This window comes from Liolophura sinensis, chromosome 4, assembly GCF_032854445.1.
Source record: "Liolophura sinensis isolate JHLJ2023 chromosome 4, CUHK_Ljap_v2, whole genome shotgun sequence".
Lineage (NCBI taxonomy): Eukaryota > Metazoa > Mollusca > Polyplacophora > Chitonida > Chitonidae > Liolophura > Liolophura sinensis.
In genome coordinates, this window is record NC_088298.1 from 5932757 (window position 1) to 5954181 (window position 21425).

A 21425-nucleotide genomic window follows, 5' to 3' on the forward strand; every position below is an offset into this window, starting at 1 on the left:
TATGTTACCTCGGTAGTTATAGTCAGCGTAGGATACAATTGCTTTGTGCAGAGGCCCCATTGATGTATGGATCACTGAAAAGGCAGTATCAGGCAAATGACCAGTTTGTTTGGAACGCCCTATGAACCACACCACCGTGGCGTTATATCAGCAGTGTTAATGAATACATACTGTTCTTCACAATATACGGCTGAAATTTAGCCGATGTTAAACAATAATCATTCAACTCGAAAAAAGTCGATTCCAGTTCTTGCGCAATATGCAGAAATTTGGGGGGGGGGGGGCTTGGCTTGCCATGAAAGTCAGCCTAAGATTAGTTCCTGAAGATAAGCCTCGAGGCGGCTGTCCCCGGAAAGTGGTGTTGCCGTACACGAATTTCGTACCAAATCGGCTCACCACATACGCCCCAAGTGCAAAACCTGTGCAAACGTATTTCAACTCATAAATGTAGTTCTTAAATTCACCCTGCCAAATTGGTCGCAGGGTACTTCAGTCCTGTACGTCAGCGGCTAAAATTAAACAAATCTTGTCTATCAACGGCAATTCTGGTGAAGTAGAATTCAAAATTTAAAAAAAATCTTGTGCAGTCATTCTAACGTCGTGCCACATTTACAGAGTTATGCCCCTTTCATAATGAAAAAATCCTTGTCTCGTAAGTTGTATTTTCCACGCATATTCAGCTGTTATTGGCGAGCTTTTCGTGGAGTGACTGGTCGGTCACCTGACCAGGTTTTCTTTGGCGATACTGATTTGACCTACCTTTTTTCGCTTGGGTTCGTATTTGCCTTTTTCAACGTATGTCATGGGCAATCGCTATAGGGAATAATGTTATGGGCTTTGTGGGGACAATAGAGGGGCCTTTAAGGTCTGCTTGATACCAAATCTAATTCCGTGTAGGTGTGAATGGATGGCTCGAAAACAGAAAATTTTCTGAACTTGGGATGGGTATTGAAATGGTTATCAGGGCAGTAACCGTATGTTTTCAATATTTTAATAGAGGAAATGCAATTGGGGCCTGCACGGAAGAGTCCAGATGCAACCTACATGTATTTAGGGCCAAGGTACATACAGACATCTGAAGCCCTCAAACCCCGGGTGGCGTGGGTATAAGCAAGAAGTATATATAAGCGAATTCCGGGAAGTGAAGTTGAAAATTATAACCGATATTAAGCCCTCGTCAGATCGAAGGCTGGTGATTTACTCCAAACCCTCTAATATTCTCCACCCATGAACCTGACATAACTACCATAAAGTGAAACTTTGAATTCCTGATTATCAACTTCTGAACGTGTTTGTCTTGTATTGGATTCAAACAATTTTCCAGACCACTTGTTTCTTTCAAAACAGTTTTTCATTTTGAATGGAAACATGACCTTTAGCAAGACTATAAAACTACAAATTAGGTTCGAGTCCCGGATTATAATGGCCGTTTTAATCTCCTCTCTTGTGGATTTTAGTAAAGTTAATATACTGTAAAAGCCAGAATCCTTTACAACGCTACACATAAATAAGATATTCTTGAGTATGGCGTAAAACACCAATCACATAAATAAATAAATTGAAGATTCTAATAGTCTATAATAGGATATAAGGATGTTATGTTGAGTATGACATAATACTGTGTTATGATAACAGAATACATTCTAGCATCGCTCAGATAACAGATGACTTTCTGTTAAAATTAACATGATTTTTTTTTTTAGTGTTATCACTTCCTCTTTTCTCTCTCTTCGTCACATGCCAATGATTTATACCGTGTGGAATGCAGCTGCTGCATGTAGCGCGAAGCAGTTCCATGTTTTGAGCCGAAAACATTTCTTCTATATATAAATTAGTTTTATTCAACATTTCACGGGTGTTAGCATTCGCTGTATACATATACTTTGCAGTAAAGAACAATATGTCTTTAATGGAGAGAGTTCGTTTGTTGGTTTATTTATGTAATTGGTGTCTTACGTCGTACTCAAGAATATTTCTCTCATACGACGGCGGCCAGCATCATGGTGCGAGGAAACCGGACAGAGCCCTGAGAAACCCCCGACAATCGGCAGGTTGCTAGTATATCTTCCGTCGTACGACCGGAGAGTACAGTGGGGTCACTATATACGATAACGAAGACTACAATATATGTATATAAGCCATATGCGAAAGTGCATCTAAAATAGATAAGAAAACATGAAGTCACTGCGAATGATAACAATTATCTGTGGCTTGGACTATACATACATTTATTCTGCGACGCGTGCTTGGGCCTTTGTGTACGATTCCTTCGACATTCAAGATGTCCTCTTTCAGACATATTGTCGGTTTGCCCGTCCTTGTAGCAGTTGCAAGTGTTGCCATCTACGGTCATCGGAACTACATGGATCGCATTCCCAACGGTTATACCGTTCCAAACCCCTGCGTTCCAGGCCAAGCATGGCAGGCGTCCGGCCATTATGACTACCTCACTGAGTCAGGACCTGTGAATATTTTCGGGGATGTAGGTACCGTAATATAATGGTTCATAAGTTGCGTTTTATTTATTTATTTATTTTTTTTTTTTTTGGTTTTTGGTAGGCTAGTATAAAAACGTGGAACCAAGGTGTTTTGCCAGAGCGGTTGATTCATAGTGGGTTAAAGCTGGCAACTATGGTAAATATATATGTGTGCAGGTATGCATGGCGTTTAACGCCTAGGATTCAGTCATATGACGACCATGAGTGTCTATATGTTGTGTCTTCTTGTGGCAGGGCGAGTCCAAAGTTCTGCCGTCACTAAAGTAACATGTCAAAGACACCAGACATGACACCCCACCCAGTCACATCAAACTGACACCCGGTCAACCACTCCGTTTTTCTTGGTATGACCTGTCAGTGCTGAATACCAAGCAAGGCAGCAACAAGTACCATTTTAAAAAGTCTTTGGTATGACCCTATCTAGGTTTTGCGGGTCTCCCGACCTCGAGGCGGACGCGCTAACCATTAGGCCACCGAAGCGGTCGTAAATGTATGGGTAAACAATTTTTGAGCATGTAGAGTTAAATAACAATCAATCATTCAATCGACGAAGGTGTAGTGATAATCCGGTCATCACCATATGCCCACATCACATCTTTATCTGCACGTCACACGTGAAAAAGTTAACATTAATAGGCTACAGATCGGTGGTTTACGCCTGGCGCGATCAGTCACTGTTGGCAGAAAGCAGAAGTGTTCATACATAATTAAGAATAAAGAATGCAGATTTGATGCGATTGGTGTACATTATAATGTAACCCTCAAGATGTTTTCATTTATACAATGACGGAATATTCTTGAGTACGGTGTAAAATACCAATCAAATAAATATACAGTTTCGGCCAGTTTAGTAGTCGAAGGACACGGAAGTGTTGAGAATAAACAACTGCTCTGCGCCATGGATACCTGACAAAACTCCAGACGCAAATTAGCAAGAGCTAGAATCGACTCTTCAACCGCTTTTCTTGAACGACCAGTTGGCAGCGAAGAGAACTCTAAGCTCTCACAATACCATATATTAGTGTAAGCTTTCACTGCGTTATAATTCCGCTTAACTCTGTGCTAGAGGCTGTATAAACACCCACCGATGCCAGAGGCTGTATGAACACCCACCGATGCCAGAGGCTGTATGGACACCCACCGATGCCAGAGGCTGTATGGACACCCACCGATGCCAGAGGCTGTATAAACACCCACCGATGCCAGAGGCTGTATGAACACCCACCGATGCCAGAGGCTGTATGGACACCCACCGATGCCAGAGGCTGTATGGACACCCACCGATGCCAGAGGCTGTATAAACACCCACCGATGCCAGAGGCTGTATGAACACCCACCGATGCCAGAGGCTGTATGAACACCCACCGATGCCAGAGGCTGTATGAACACCCACCGATGCCAGAGGCTGTATAAACATCTACCGGTGCCAGAGGCTGTATGAGCATCCACTGTTGCTAGCGGCTGTATAAGCAACCACCATGTTAAATATAACTATATTCTATTTATTCAACAGAAAAGATTCTACCATACGTGGGAAGGTCTGTCAACAACCTGCGGATGGTCGTGAGTTTCCCCTGGTCTCATCCCGGTTTCCTCTCGCCATAATGCTGGCTTCCGTCGTATAAGTGAAATATACTTGAGTACGACATAATACACCAGTTCAACATAGTTTTTATAGAATCATGATACTTTTATGCAGTCAAAGCGTATATATATATAAGGAGAAACCCGGATGGGTTCGCTGGAAATCCGTGATCATCCGCAGGTTGCTGCCACGAACGACAGGTGAGGAAGCGAACATGATGTGGACTTCGATCCACAACGTCCACACTGGCGACAGGCCCCATTGCATGCATGCGTCATTGCACCACGATGGTCATAGAATCAAACCTTGAAGCCTATATACATGACTGCAAGTTGTCAGAAGATATGGTTGTGTGATTTTCAGGACTTTGGTGGTGCAGGGCATAGATGGACCACCGAACTTTGCCGAATGGATTCTGACGGAGATGGTCGAACTAACGGTCAAGAATTAGGGGACCCTCAATGCGTCTGGACCCCCGGGGCAACCCCACAGATGAATGCTACCGGACACCCAGGTAAACGCCTTAAATCAATAAATCAATCAATCTGAGTTATAAGATTAAAATAATTCAACTCAATAAAGTGAGTCATATCACCAGATCAGCTGAGTAATGACACTCATCTGGTTGCATTGCTGACTCGCTTACTTAGTCTGAAAACTGACAGGAGTCTTTCAGGAGACAGCTGATTTGGAAATATGAGCGTAATTTGTTCTCAATGCAGTACTCAACTGCCATAAATGAAACAACAAAATCCATTAGTATAAACGCGATGTTAAAACTCAATCATGCCAAACTTCAAAATACAAATTAACGAAAGAAAGATTTAAAAAGATAAAGACAATAATGGAGCCTGACGCATTTTACTTATCCAATCCAAATTTTATCTTACAGGCGTCTGCGAACCGATGAATTCGACAAGATGCCCATATGATGACAGCATTTGTCTGTAAGAATTGAAAAATAAAACCACCAAAAAAAAACAGATACAGGAAACTCTCCAGAGCTGTTTTTGATATAATGGCAATCTTTGCACTTACTGTGCTGATTTCTTAAAAAAAAAATCAAAAGGTTTGATCTTGGGTTTTATTTTATGTATGTGTGGGTGTGTGTTATCTTTGCGTGTTTACCAGAAGTCGCTTTATCCGTGATGAGACATTCATTAAAGGAGAAGAAAACATAAAAATTATGTCAAAATAAGATCAAAGGGTATGAAATTTTATTTGCAATGATGGTTTTCAGTATTTTGCAGATTTTTTCTTTCAACAGAAAAGGGTGTTTGAAAAAAATTTGTACGGCGGGTATTGGGGACAACAATTTTGTATATATGGTCTTTACAAAATAATGTTCTCATGCCTGGAATAGTTTTGATAAGAATTTTCTAGGTTATTCAGGCCATCTAGACTTGGGTTGACTGTCTATGACGTCACCCGCTGAGCTTTACCGGGCGACCGGCTGGAGATCGGCTGTGGTAGCAAAGCTATTGTTTTGGTGGATTTAAAGTCATAATTACGCTTCTCAGAGGCCTGTCACTAACATACTGTTTAAACAGGTTATAATCGTTATAATTAGGACAAGTAGCTAAATCTGGACACTAATCCTTTACTTTTTATGTGGTATTTTCTGTTTCATTTTAAGTAAGAAGCTATCCACTATAGACTCGATATAGGCTTATATTTTAGGGACGTACTATATACGTGTATATTCGCCACTAGGCCATGACCGAGGAGGACTCCTTGCCTCAAAATTGAACAATTAAGGGAGACAACTCTTCATAGACAAAATCGAGTAGTTCTCGATCCGTCTAGCTAAATCTCTGTATTATTTTTTTTAAAAAGCCCGCTGTCGTTCAATGTGTGACGTGAGTTATGATGACAAAAATAGCAAATGACTCAGGTGGTCTTTCACACAGAAGTCGCAACACAGTGCACGAGCATGCATATTTCAGGAGATGTATTTCCACACGTCACTGTACGTCTATATAAATGTATTAATTAAGAGGCGTAATTAATACAAGGATGAAATCCAAAGATGAGTGAATAAGGCACTTATTTCTTTGATTGGCCTTTCTATATATCGATCTAATACAATGCCCAAGGCAATATGCCTGATAAATGCCTGACTATGATTAAAGGTCCAGAATATTACTGTAGGCATATTAAATTTATATTCCGAGAATTGCTTCGTATCGGTTATTCAAAGCAGATAAAGTTTTACTTTTTTAACACAATGCATATATGGCTGTTAATATATATTCTGGCGAAAATGAAACAAGCGTATACAGCAGCGTCATCTTAGTGTCTGGGCTTAAGGCACGCGGGGAAGAAGGGGTGCGCAACGATCTGAGAAAACTAGGCAAGGATCCAAGCAGTGTCCGCCTACAGGCCTCGGAAACTTCGTGATATCATATATATGTACATGCTATTGTATACATTGTCTTGCATATGCGTGCTCTAAGCCATGTCGGGAGCACCGAGAGATAGGGTTATATTTCACTGACACAAAATAGCTGACATTGAAAGTTGCTAATTTAATTTTGAATGTCTAATGTTCTTCCTTCGCGTTATTTGTGAAGATGTATTGCCCTTAACTTCATAGCCGCAGTGTATAGCCACGCCCACTCTAAATTAAATTTTATATATATATATTATATATATATATATATAGGTCATTTATTTCTGACAGGAGGGAAGGTCTGCCAGCAACCTGCGGATGGTCGTGGGTTTCCCCCGGGCACTGCCCGGTTTCCTCCCACCATAATGCTGGCCGCCGTCGTATAGGTGAAATATTCTTGAGTACGGCGTAAAACACAAATCAAATAAATAAATAAATAAATCAAATTTCTGACAAAACTGATGTATACAGCATAAACGGTTTATATATGCGGTATACATACACTAAATATTACATGCATCCATGAAAAACATGACAACAGTACCGATATACGCTCTTGATAAACACACAGATCTGGTATATTTACGCACATGTACGTTCAATAATTCACTCATTTATTATTTTTTTCTCGTGTTGTAGCCTTTTGATATAGCAAACACTGATTTGATGCTGGAGGTATCTACATGAATATCTGAGAATACTTCAGTCAGGGGTAAAATAATTCAATAACAAACCTATATACCTATTCCATATACATGCATGCATATGTAACAACTAGGCTATTAAATATCGTTGACTATTTTTTTCTTATTAAAATCATGGCTTAGCTGATAAAATGAAAATGAAATAAAAATAATATTAACAAAGTAAAAAAAAAAATCATGCTAAGATTCAAATATCGCGGGTTCAGTCCGGACGCTTGAGGATTTGCCGAATAAGCCATGTGTCCATCTATATAAAGCGACGCTGACCTTGTGCAGTACGCATGTATAGTTTGTCAGGCATGTACTATACTGCTGAGCCAACGCACGTTCTCATATACATGCTATTAGCATACAAAGTGCTAAATATTTCGCTGATAGTAAAATATATCGTCAGACAGCCTTATCAACAAGCCATGTTATATTTCAACAGGCCATTCAGTAATTGTTATCATTCCAAGGCTGATGACAGACTGTAGGGTACACGGGTGAATACAGCACCCACGGGCGAAAACCCACTATGCGTAGGCTGCTGGTATGGGCAAATCAATAGTACGGTAGGCCTAGTTACAGGAATGCCGCAGTGAATGTACCGGCTTGCCGTAGTGCTCAGTTGGCCTGGGAAATACATAGACTGAGCTACATACATAAAAGGCATTTTAAAAAGCACAAACAAACACCAATCGAAATTTGTGAGACTACCGCATGACCGAGCAGAAATCGCGAGACACTTCATTTTACTAGATAGCTCAGTTCAGCGCTAACTCCTATCTTTTCTGTCGCGTGAACTCTGACCCCTCGTTTTGCTGCAGTGTGGAGCTCGTACCGACCCGCACGTTTCAGGTATTTGCCGTGTTATACGGGAAGTCCGCCGCAGCACCATGGGGGCCCGAGTTGGAGTGACGTCACCGTGAACTCACCTTATTCTCTTCGCCCTCTGGTCTTCGTCTTCCTGTAAACAATCGGTTGTTAGACACTAGGTGAGCTTTGGCTGTTTCGCGAGTTCATTCATTCACGCGGAAGCGCAATACATCTAAAGAAGCGAGAAGGACAAATTTGGATTCGGAAAAATTGGCTGCTGCAAATATTTAACTACTCTGTGAACTGAAACCATCACCGAGTTGCTCTAAAAATAATGTTCTTCTCTCGAGCGGTCGGTTGCCATGTTTAGTGAACCCCTGCGACTCGGGTTGATTCTCCACGGCGACTCGTTACAACCTAGCCGAAGTGTTCCGCACATTTTCGTCCACAATATCATCGCCGTAACTGGAATTTTCGTGAATACTTTGGCTTGTGGGGGTGTATATTCTTTATTAAGGACAGCGGCCTGAAGACAACTTTCCGTGCTTGGTCCACACAATCAAAGTAAGTACTTGTAAATTGGAGGAGCCGCCAAGCGTGCATGTTGAGGTTATACCTCACTCGACGCCATGTTACGAAGGTTTAGAAGCAGCAGTCACGTGTATGGTCTAAATATGGAGAATTTCTCCCTGTCCCTGTCTTATATTTTCAGCTACATGTTTCGTTCGTGTTTGTGGCCGTTTGACCTGTGAAAATTTGTAGATGTCACTGGTCAATTGTGGCTTGCGTTTTCCGCTGAAAAGCTCTCCAAATCGGGACACACATTTCGCTCTGTAGTCGTACAAGCTTCGTACAGGGGCATGTGCTCGCAACCAAAAGCTGTCCACATGCTTTCCCAGTTTTTGAAGGCTTCTTGCATTCGTGTGCCCCGGAAGAACGTCGTGATAGTAAGAAATGAACCGTCTACGTGAAACTGGTGGTTATTTTTGTGCACTATATCTGTAACAACGGCTTACACTTTCTGCGAGATCGTTGCATATTGCAGTGCCGTTTGATGACGTATTCAAAATGGCGGCCTCCTTGTATGAAAGTCAGGCCACAGATCCACACCCACTTTCAGTTCAGTTTCGGTTTTGCCCATAAACAAACCCTCACCATTGTATTGTGTGCTTCAGTTTGGCAGGTTACAGTGCCCTTTTTTCACAAGATTTGCCATCCGCTGAAAACAATGCTGAAATCACTGAAATATTCCAGTTTGTAATCCCCACATGAATGTTTCAGTATCAGTGATGGATGAAATTTGGTAGTCATGCTAACGTGTGTTTTTGGAGGGTAAATTAATGTTACTTTGTTGTTCTGGGACCAAGTCTTCACATTAGTTTCAAGTGTCCTTATCTCCACAATATGGCTGAAAAAGTATTGAGTGGCATTGTGCAATAATCATGCATTCTTTTGTTCAAGTGTCACTGCGTCAGTCATGGTGAAAATAGAGAAATGTGCTCTGTGCTCCTAGTTTTCATGTTGATAAAACAGCACCTGCAGAAATGACGACAGTCTTGGGGAGTGAGCATGTAATCAGTCGGGTAAATGTTCAGATTGTTAACAGAATACACTGATGAAAAACATATTTGAAAGTAAACTCTTTGGAGTGAGTGGTATGATCAAAGTATTCATGGTCCAGTGTTGCATAACCTGGACAATGAGGGTCATACCACTTTCACCAAAGGGATGTTTTCAGACACCTGTTTACAGGATTGCAGCAGGCTTGTCCCAATGCTGACTACCTCAGGCCTGAAACCCTATCATGTCATAATAGACTAACAACGGGCAAACCGTTTTACACATAGACTGTCAGGTCAAACATCTTGTAGATCTACGTGGCTCCGATTTGAACCTGGGTCTTCCAACAACAGAACTTCTTGGGCCTATTATGATTACATTCATAATTGAGAATCATTTGAAGCCTGGTTTTGCTCTTGCTTTGTAAGACACTCCTCAGGAATGTAATTTATAAAACATGTGCGATGACTGCTATTCGTGTTACAGTACACTCATAATATAACTATGATACAATGCTTTGCTGGGCACGTGTAAATCTTTCTTGTATTCTTTAAAGAGGCCAATTTGTGCTGTATTGCCAATGAAAAAAGGTTCAACATTTATTGCTTCAGTTTTATAAGTATTTAATTGACCATTCTATAACTATAAACTAGTATACCGGGCTTGAATTAAAAAAACCTGTGGCTTGCAACGTTTTTCCAGTCATAAATGTTTAGCAGGCCAAAAAGCATATGACCTGCAATTTTTAAACATGGCTTGCCAATTTAGGAGTTCAGTTAAATTAAATTCTGAGGGCTATTTTCAACAATTTCTGGTATTTTGCCTGTCTCCACGTTTAACAATTTTCCCATTCAGTGGCATGAAAAAACTCAGCTTCAAAGGTTTCAGTCAAGATTTGTGGCTATCGTTTATCATCTACGCAGCTGTCTCACAGTCTGAATATCCACGTATTCTGCCGGTGGCCTTGGATACAATCTAGATTTTGATGAGAGAAAAAACTAAAATTTTGTCAGCTTTTCTGCATATAACTATTCTAAAATGGATTTAAATATGTACGAGTTATTGAAAGGATCCTTTTATCTTGAATCCACAAAAGAAGTTGACATGAGTTTCCCTTTTAGTCGATGTAACAATGGAAGTGCATGTAGCGATGCAAGTGTGCGCAAGCAAAGGGAGATCATTTGTTAAGTAGCTTTCAGCTCAGAGTTACTCCTTGTAACATCTCTCTCTGGTTTGCAGTGAATAATAAATTTGTTGTATCTTTATCATGCTGCTATTGACATCTCATGCTTGACCTGCCATTTTATTTGTTGGGGTTTTTTGGCAGTCCTGTTTTAAGTTGGCCTGCTACTCTTAATTTCTGGCCTGCTGTTCACCATTGACAGACCGTCATTTCGAGCCCCGGTATACATTGATAGGTGAAAACATGATTATATATCAAGTAATGTGTGATGCATTCATGCTGAGGTAGAGATGCCTTAATTACTCAGATTTTGCTTCATGTACTTAAGTAACCAGATCTTGAAATTTGTGGGAGACTGAAATTGACTGTTTCAATCTCAGACGAGATGAAATTTCACACTCGATCTTTGCAGGGGAATTTGTAGATTCCCTTGCTTTTGCTGCTTGTGAGGGCGACACTACTGTTGATGATACTCTTGCTGCATCTGGGGCCTCCATGACAAAGGTGGTTAGCATCCCCGCACGGCACAATGACCCAAGAGCCTCTCACCAATGCAGCCGTTGTGAGTTCAAGTCCAACTCATGTTGACTTCCTCTCTGGCCGTAAGAGAAAAGGTCTGTCAGCAACGTGCAAATGATTGAATTTCCCCTAGTTTTCGGTCTGGTTTTCTCCCAGCGTAATGCTGGCCGCCGTCATATGAGTGAAATATTCTTGAGTATATCTAGTTTCACTTTGAAATTTTGTTTATTTTTGGCTGAGTTTTTCCGATGGCTAAAATTGGTCTAAAGATTGAAACTAACAAACATGCAGCTCCAACACATTCAAAACCTGGATCAAAATCGTAGCTAGATGGAGCTGTGAGCTGGCTGTTCAGTGACCCAGGATAAAATCCAGATAGGGGCGGGATTCGTAACTTGTTTGTCTAAGACAAATCTAATGTAAAAAACAATGTTAAAACTCCAGTGAGGTCAGTCAAAGTTATAAATTATGCACTGTCAAAGAATATGGATGATTGTATAGTCTGGTAATTTGCTCTGTTCGTTAGAGTTTCTTTCACAAAAAGTCAGCTCGCATTTTCTTTGAACAGGATTAGCACTTGAAAATATGCTGATGTGTTTTAGTATCCATTACACCTGGCATGCATCATTTTTGCCTTAAAGTGTCCATCATGTTTTTGATAGCTTCACAAAGTAAAGGTTTTTTTTATTACTGTTATATATAAAATTTGAGGGTTACATGTAATTTGGAACAGGACATGTTAAACATTGTCTGATAGCAACAAGGTTTGAAATCAAAAATGAAAATGTTGACATCAAAATCACTTTCGTGCCACCATTAAGTAGAAAACAGTGGTGAATGTATGCTACTTTGTGAGCAACACCGCAAACAAATACATTTCTATTTGTTTTGGCACTAATATAGATTTGCATCTTTTTTTAGGTTTTAAGATACAATTCTGTTTTGATTGGTCTTGTGGCTGTGACTTACGAAGGGACATAACTCTAGCAACACAAGACTGAGTGCCTTCATTGCCAGGTGTCCACTTGTTCGCTAAATAGAGTTATATATATGTTTGCATGTTGGCCTGCATCACCTGTAATATGCATAACTTCAAAGGATATATGCAGGTTTAAACCAGGTAGTATGTGACAACCTTAGTTACAGTACCAGTATTTTGAAATTAGCAAAGTTCTTATGAATTTACCATTTGGTGGAAATTTTGATCCAAATCAAGGTCAAACCCACCACAATCCAGGGCTTGTATTTTATCATATTCTTATGAAAACAAGTTGAATCAAGATTAATTTTGCATCTAGTTATGTGGCAGTATGTACTACTTCAGATTCATGTCCTGTGAATCATTCACTGTTCATTGGCATCTCACTAGGTCAAGGGTCAGAGGTTAAACAGGCTGATGTAATGAGGCAGTAGTTTTGCACACAAAAATAGGCGCTGCCATTGAAAATATAAACCTCAGGGTAAAAATGTTGATATTATTTGTAAGCTCTTCAAAGTGATGACCTCAGCAGAAATTGTTTTTATCCATGAATAGCTTATGTGCAATAGATTCCATTTAGATTGTAAAACATCATGCAAGTGGATAAAATGCTGCAAGTGATTGTTGATGTGGCTGAAATTATGAATATTTGCATGATACAAAATCATAACAATCATAACAAATTATAGTGTCAGTATAACTTTTATAGAGTCAGTTTACATACGGTCAGTCAGATTTTAAAGAGCATTTACGCTGAATTTAAATTATGAATTTAATTATGAAAATATGAATTTTCCCATAATTTTTTGTCTTTGTTTTTTTTTTGGTGAATGAAGTGTATTTTGCCTCAGGCAGCATGTACATGTATACATAACGATATCCTAAATGCAGAAAATTTTGTCTTTAAAGTGAACAAAGTTCGTCATGCTGGACAATCAACATGTACATACACATGCTTATAGTCCTGTATGTAACTGTAAGTATCTCTGTACCGATGGGCCTGTGTAGGCCTATACATGTAAGTCTTCCAATTTTCTCAACCCAATAACTCAATCAACTTCAGATTTTCCAGGTGTACTCCTGTCGACCCAAAATAGTAAAGGGTTGAGTATTTTCAAAAAAATGTGTACTGTGGTAGGTTTACCCAGGTCCTCCATTACAGACAGAATAACTGATAGGCCTTTTGTGGGTGGAGAAGACAGATGAATTGTACAAGAAGACAGTTGGCTATTAGTTAAAAAAAAATAAATATAGGAAAAGAGCAATAGACCCATTTTCACATCCCTTGGGCTCTATTTTGTTTTATTACTTAGTCTTACATGTGTATGTATGTATGTCATATATACATGTATATATATATATATATATATATATATATATATCTGTGCAGTGACTTGGTGTGAAATGAGTATACATGTATTTGTTTGCTAAAGACCCATAATGGATTAATTACTGGGGTGATAGACTAATAATGAGTAGACAGAACACTCTGATACAAACATATTACCCTGCCCCCTCCCACACACACATGCACAGTATAGTCCAGGTAAATCTGACCCGTGACCTAATTACAGGTAGATCGACCAGACTTTTGTACAGGTGTACACATGTATACTGTAATTCTTCAGCCTTTCGCATGTTTGTATTTCAGCATATTGTGAAGTTATTATTCTGTGTAGACTGATAAAATTATGCTTTTGGTGAAGCCCTGAAATTGGCCAACCCAACCAATGTAGTTTTGTCTCCAAAATCAAATTAAAAATTTGCATAGATTTTACTGAAAGATGCTCTTTCATAAGTGAGAAGATTGAGGAATTAAGGCATGTACATCCGGCCTGGCAAGGGTAATAATACTCAAGGATATTGTGTTACGTTAAAACAAAAAAAAAAAAAAAAAAAACAGGAAGAAGATAGCATTTTTGTAATCTTGCCCATTATGAGTAGAAGTACAGTAACACATACTGCTGTACTGTTAGGCCATGTACATGAATGTTGAAGTCCAGGTCATCCTCGTTGGCCGTACGTGGGAAGGTCTTCCAGCAACCTGCGGATGGTCGTGGGCTTTCCCCGGGCCCTGCCCAGTTTCCACCCACCGTAATACTGGCTGCTGTCGTATAAGTGAAATATTCTTGAGTAAGGGGTCGAACACCAATGAAATAAATAAATAAATAGTTGTAAATGTGTAGAATGAAAGTTCACCATGTCTGCGAAAAAGCCATGATTAAATACAGATGTATTAAGAAAAATTCAGGTCATAGGTTTAGCCAAGGGAGTGTCTCCATGTCGTTGAAATTTCCTATTCTGACAGGGATGGGAGAAATAGAGGTAGTGAAAATAGGAGAAAATTGGAAATGAGACAGCCTGATTTCAAATTCTGGCTAAATATTTACTTCAGATTGTAAGAAAGACATATGCTGACCATTCTGTTTTTACTCTGTAAAAGCGCCTGGATTGTGCCCATAAGATGTGAAAATCTGGTGGAAGGTCAAGCCACAGTTGATAATGAACACCTACCCAAATTGTTAAGTTAACACGTTTTTCAGTACTGAGAGAAAAGAATATAAAATTACTTGGTGCGTTTATTTTTTGTTGAGTTTATGACTGATATATCCAGGATTTTGTCAGGGTTTCACTGTTTGATGGTGTGAGATGTTTTTTGTTGTTAGCACGCAGTTTTTGAGTTACATCCTTACGACAAGAACATGGCGCTCTGGTGCAAAATGTTGTCGCCACTTCACGGCACAGTAGGGCTACTTAAGAACAAATGACTGACAGAACATTATTTTTGCACTATTGGGAATCCAAACCTACCCCAAAACACAATTCAGAAGATCCAACCAATCTTTCTTATTTAGTTTTCTGTATGCTATGTACCACTCCATGTTAAAACTAGCCGATTGGCCTACAGTGCCGCAAAGCAACGAAGTTGTCACAAAGGGACGTCTCTCTGTTGTAACGTAGTTCAAAACCTACGCTTTGTGTAGATCTAGATCTGTGCTATTATACGTGTTGAACAGACAGGGCAAGGGAACTTACACTGTCAGCTGTAGTTTGACCTTTAAGCCTGTCTTGGCTGCCAAATGAATGTTTCAAGTCGTTAACATGTCAAAAATCTAGTCTCCAGGAAGTGTGCTGCATTTGTTGAAGAAAAATACCGCAGATTCTTTACATATTTGAATTTAGCCCATTCTCTGTCCTCAGGTGGTGAAGCTGTGCGGAGCTATCTCCCTTGATTTGTGAGCTCTTGTGTGGCTGAAATGCCCCATGCTGTAGGATTATTGTTCTCTTGCACTGTGCTTTTCTGGGAATGTAACTAGAAAGAAAACATATAGATGTACAATAACTAATAAGATTTCTTATTCCTCACATTGTAAAGGAATTAAGAGAATTAGCCAGAAAATTTGTCAGTACTTAAAACTCAGCCAATCACCGAGCCAGCCCTAGATTCTGACTTGAAATGCATGTAAGTCCAGTCGGCGTTCCAGGGGTCTTGGGAGTTCACACAGATAACGAGACAGGGTGGGGGCAAACTAACGTAGATAAAAGACGTTATTGTATGGTAATTGTTAGATTGAATGCACATCTGTCTGTCGACGCGATGGTGCTGTTGGCACTTAGAGTAAATGACGTAAAGTTTCGTCGGTTTCTCTCGTAAGCTTTGGCACGGGCTGAGTTAGCGGCAAGATGACAAAAGGTGGGTGATTAGCTCCCCACCCATTCCAGAGTACAGGTTTATAATTCATGAATTAAGCCCAAGAAAGTATCAAGTCCGGCATTGACTATTACATACCTATAAATTGCAAACACCTGTCTTGATCCATGGCCATGCCAAACAAGCTATGTACAAATGCTACAATGTACACCGCGAACCTTGAAACGACAAACGTACGATTGTTCCGGTAATGTGGAAATTACGTCACAGCATTATTTTGTGAACTGTTGTCCATTCAGAGCCCGCATTACACAACAAATATTTGTACAGATGTATTTCAGGTACAGATTGATTTCACCGAGAAATATCTTACTAACCTCTGGTATAATTTGAATGAAGCATGTGACTTAATGTGCACATTTTGTTTCGTTACAATCGGGACTGTCTTCCTACTGCAGAAGAGTTACCTTTTGGTTCCCGTGTTTTGAACTCGGGAACGTCCCATTAAACACAGAAAATATACTCAAAGCAAGGTTTCTGAAAACTATCACAACAAGCTTTGACCCCTTTTCGGTAGCACTGTGTGCCTTGAAGTAAGCCTGAATGTACTATATTCATCATAATTAAAACTGAGGAAAACATGAACTGTTGATGACAAGAGCATAGACTGACTGCTCAGTGAAGCGTGAGCTTGTTTATTAAGTTCGGAAACTGTCCATATAATCCCGACCACCCCCGACATGGGAGACACAGGCTGAACACTACTACATCCTATATGCACAGGTTGGCGTAACATGTAGAGCTGTAATTGCACATACCCTAATTTCTCAACCCCTTTGCTTATGAAAGTGGACCTTTCAGTGCAATTTACGCACATTTATAATTTGATTATAAAGACAAAATTACAGTGCTTGGATTAGGCTTCAGAAGAAGTGTAATTTTATCAATCTGCAGGATTCTGCTTGCAGTGGGCGGCGATGAGGGGCGGCATCCAGTAATAGCATTAAGCGCCCAGCATCAGACATGAAATCTTGATGCACCTGGTACTCCAAAATCAAGATAGCTGTATTTATAAATCGTGGAAGGGACAGATTAGCAATTGATCGTACCGTTTGGAAACTCCTTGTGACCACTGTCTCTCAAAAGTGATCACACTACCGCATGTGATTGTAATTCTCATAAACATTGCGTCTTCGCCGAAAAGTGGCGTGTACAGATGCTTGTGACACTGCCTTCGGCACATTTCTCGGTTAGTGAGGATTGAATTTACTTGCTAATCTAAAGTGTACAGTTGGATCGGCCACGATATCTCGGTAGAGAATCCGCTTCGAGAGCAGTCGATCCAGGGGCAGTCCTGGATTGGGTCACACCTAAGTCCTTAAGAGAAGAAATTGTAGCTTCCTCGCTTTGTGTTCACCGGCTCGGATAGCACAGTTGGTAGAGCGTCCGCTTCGGAAGTGGTAGGTCCAGGATCAATCCTGGGTCGAGTCACACCTAAGACTTAAAAAGAGGAAGTTGTTCCTCGCTTGGATAGTGCAACGACTGGTTGAGCAGCACTGTTTAAAAGAGCAGTGGAAATCCGTCCTGCAACAAGGAGGCACATTGCATGCACTCTAAGGACTCGTTTGTTGTCATATGACAGAAAAATAGTCAAGTACGATTAGGCCCATTAAATATGTAAAGCACCCTACATTTCTGCTGATTTATTCCACAGATTTGGTTCAAGCTACCTTTCTATCTTTCATCGTTCAGATGCTCTCTCACAGCACCATTAGATGAGTAATATTTAAAACTCCTATGTGAAGGAGGATGCTTTCTTTCTCGCACACACAACAACCCTCCCTGGCCCTCCATCGCTCATTCCACTTTGTTGCCCACCACTGGACATTTTCTGGTCAGATCCCTGGAGTCTACACAGAATAATGCCCTCAGAATATGCTTGAGTTAAACACCTTCCAAACATGCGAAAAGGTTGAAGAATTATAGTAACTTGGCTCATTCATTGTGACAGACTTGATAGTTTCATTTTGGACATGGACCTGTAGTCTTAACTTACTGAATTGGGTAATTAGACCTAGTCTTCTAGACAGCAGATCAGTGTACATGTTAGCTTGTTGTCATTATAACACATAGGAATGCACTCAGGCCATCCTAAAAAAAAAACACAATTTGTTCAGGATACATGTATAACATTGACCCAAGCCCTCTTGATCTGTTACATACATACTCTTGACCAGAGCCCTCTTAATCAGGAAAATTTTTCATGGCATTTATAATGCTGACCATAATTCACTCTCAGAAGCAGTTACATGGCATTTCTTTTTTTTTCTTTGTTTTTTTTTGGGTCACAATTTTACTTGTAGTATTAAACTAATTGCGATGAAAGCTTAATAAGTTGTTACCTCAAGAAGTTTCAGTGGGTGTATAAGTTATGCCACATAATGAGTTGTCAAAATCGGTGGCTTTTGCGGAATGCAGTCAGTGTTTGACAGGGCTGCGTCACAATAGTATCTAACAATAGGGTAGGGCAGGGGAGAATTTGGGAAGGGCGTGGGTCCAATGAAAAAGGTATGGATTTTAAGGAAATTGCATATTTGAAGTACAATATAAGCTTTATTTTGAATGGTGGCAGGGCCTTCGACAAGGACATTTTGATACTGTGAGCTAAAAAAAGCCCAAATTATGAAGAATATTGCCTGATAAATTAGACTCCAATGTTTCCGACAATTTCCTGTATTCAAGGTTACTGACTGCAAAGATTTATGAGTAATTTTGGTGCTATAATTTGGAATGTAATGCATTAGTTTCTGGTTTCTTAGTAAATTAAAATATGTAAGTGAATGGGCCTCTGAAAAAGCGCCTAAATTAAATAGCTGTATTTGACTGCGGCCTGACAGATCAGTCAGATCTCTCCAAAATGCACACCGGGGTCAGGTCATACCAAAGATTTTAAAAATGGTACCTTTTTAAGAGAGGTTAGAGCAAGGAAGCATGTCTGGTTGGCCTGATGTCAGTATAATGTGACTGGGTGGGGTGTCTTGTGGGGTGTCTTTCGCATGATACTTCAGCGGCGGCAGCGCTGTGGTGGCATGGACACAATATATATACATGCACCTAATGACTCCTTATCATATGATTGAAAAATTGTTAAGTAAGACGTTAAAACCCAAGCATACATGTATATACATTCCTGGGGCCACTTTCTCAAAGCGGTGGGGGCCTTCGTGGCTTAGTTGGTTAGCGCTCTAGCGCAACGTAATGACCCAAGAGCCTCTCACCAATGTGGTCATTGTGAGTTCAAGTCCAGCTCATGCTGGCTTCCTCTCCCGCCATAAGTGGGAAGGTTTGGCAGCATCCTGCAGATGGTTGTGGGTTTCCTCCAGGCTCTGTCCAGTTTCCTCTCGGTTTCCTCCCACCGTAATGCTGGCCACCATCATACAAGTGAAATATTCTTGAGAAGAGCATAAAACACCAATGAAATAAATAAAGCAAGCGGCGTACAACATTTATTTGCCGTATGATTTTTTGTACATCACTATTAAAGTACCGTTGTCGTATATGTGCCATATTGTACAAGTACAACATGTTTGTGAAAGTGGCCCCGCTCTGAAAACAGTGATTTAATGTTTTTTTGTTTGTACACGCATCAAAATAGTGGTACATACATATGGCTATCACTATTCTTTTTGCAGATCTATTCAGCTTTCATATCAGCCTGATCAGTTCTCAGTAAGGCCCTAGCGATAAGCTATGCCCATGTTTAAACAATTGTGATTGTATGACCAGTACAGAAGCTGTCAATTTAAGTCCAGTTCTGGCTTTACCTTGATTCCTCTCCAGTCATGGGTGGGAAGGTCTGCCCTCAGCCTGTGAATGGTTGTGGGTTTCGTTCAGGCTTTGCCCGGTTTCCTTCTACCATAATGCTGGCTGCCGTCGTATAAGTATATAGGCCATGTACATGAATGTTGCTGTGAGTTAAATTCCAGCTCATGCTGGCTTCCTCTCAGGCTGTACGTGGGAAGGTCTGGCAGCAACCTGCGGATGGTCGTGGGTTTCCCCCCGGGTCTGCCCAGTTTCCACCCACCGTAATATTGGCTGCTGTCGTACAAGTGAAATATTCTTGAGTAAGATGTAAAACACCAATCAAATAAATAAAAAAATAAATCAAAGGTTGGTGGTTTATGCTGTCCTATAAGGGTGAATCAATTTCTACAGAAGTAGCATGCTGCAAGTAGACGGCACCTACTCGCTAGTAGCCCCTGATCAAATACATAATGGATGGATCCCACACAAGTAGCAGGCTGCAAGTAGACGGCACCTACTCGCTAGTAGCCCCTGATCAAATACATAATGGATGGATCCCACACAAGTAGCAGGCTGCAGGTAACTGGTACCTACTCGCTAGTAGCCCCTGATCAAATACATAATGGATGGATCCCACACAAGTAGCATGCTGCAAGTAGACGGCACCTACTCCCTAGTAACCCTTGATCAAATACATGATGGATCCCACACAAGTAGCAGGCTGCAGGTAACTGGTACCTACTCCCTAGTAACCCTTGATCAAATACATAATGGATGGATCCCACACAAGTAGAAGGCTGCAGGTAACTGGTACTTACTCTCTAGTAACCCCTGATCAAATACATAATGGATGGATCCCACACAAGTAGAAGGCTGCAGGTAACTGGTACTTACTCCCTAGTAACCCCTGATCAAATACATGACGGATGGATCCCACACAAGTAGCAGGCTGCAGGTAACTTACTCGCTAGTAACCCCTGATCAAATACATGACAGATAGATCCCACACAAGTAGCAGGCTGCAGGTAACTGGTACCTACTCCCTAGTAACCCCTTATCAAATACATAAGGGATGGATCCCACACAAGTAGCAGGCTGCAGGTAACTGGTACCTACTCCCTAATAACCCTTGATCAAATACATAATGGATGGATCCCACACAAGTAGCAGGCTGCAGGAAACTGGTACCTACTCCCTAGTAACCCCTGATCAAATACATAATGGATGGATCCCACACAAGTAGCAGGCTGCAGGAAACTGGTACCTACTCGCTAGTAACCCCTGATCAAATACATAATGGATGGATCCCACACAAGTAGAAGGCTGCAGATAACTGGTACTTACTCCCTAGTAACCCCTGATCAAATACATGACGGATGGATCCCACACAAGTAGCAGGCTGCAGGTAACTTACTCGCTAGTAACCCCTGATCAAATACATGACAGATAGATCCCACACAAGTAGCAGGCTGCAGGTAACTGGTACCTACTCCCTAGTAACCCCTTATCAAATACATAAGGGATGGATCCCACACAAGTAGCAGGCTGCAGGTAACTGGTACCTACTCCCTAATAACCCTTGATCAAATACATAATGGATGGATCCCACACAAGTAGCAGGCTGCAGGTAACTGGTACTTACTCGCTGGTAACCCCATGATCAAATACATGACGGATGGATCCCACACAAGTAGCAGGCTGCAGGTAACTGGTACCTACTTGCTAGTAACCCTTGATCAAATACATAATGG

The 21425-nt window shown here is 40.7% G+C and overlaps 2 protein-coding genes across 2 annotated transcripts in view; both read left to right on the forward strand.

Moving 5' to 3' along the window:
• Positions 1–2269: 2269 nt before the first annotated feature.
• Positions 2270–5064, forward strand: LOC135464949 (temptin-like). Its single transcript, XM_064742540.1, has 3 exons — positions 2270–2482; positions 4447–4597; positions 4976–5064. Exons 1-3 carry the CDS (start codon positions 2282–2284, stop codon positions 5032–5034), a joined length of 411 nt encoding a protein of 136 aa, XP_064598610.1. The 5' UTR covers positions 2270–2281; the 3' UTR covers positions 5035–5064.
• Positions 5065–8313: 3249 nt separating this feature from the next.
• Positions 8314–21425, forward strand: part of LOC135464550 (la-related protein 4-like) — a 67566-nt gene continuing 54454 nt past the window's right edge. The window contains exon 1 of the mRNA XM_064741975.1: positions 8314–8541. The gene's annotated coding sequence lies outside the window, so the exon portion shown is untranslated. The remainder of the gene's footprint in view (positions 8542–21425) is intronic.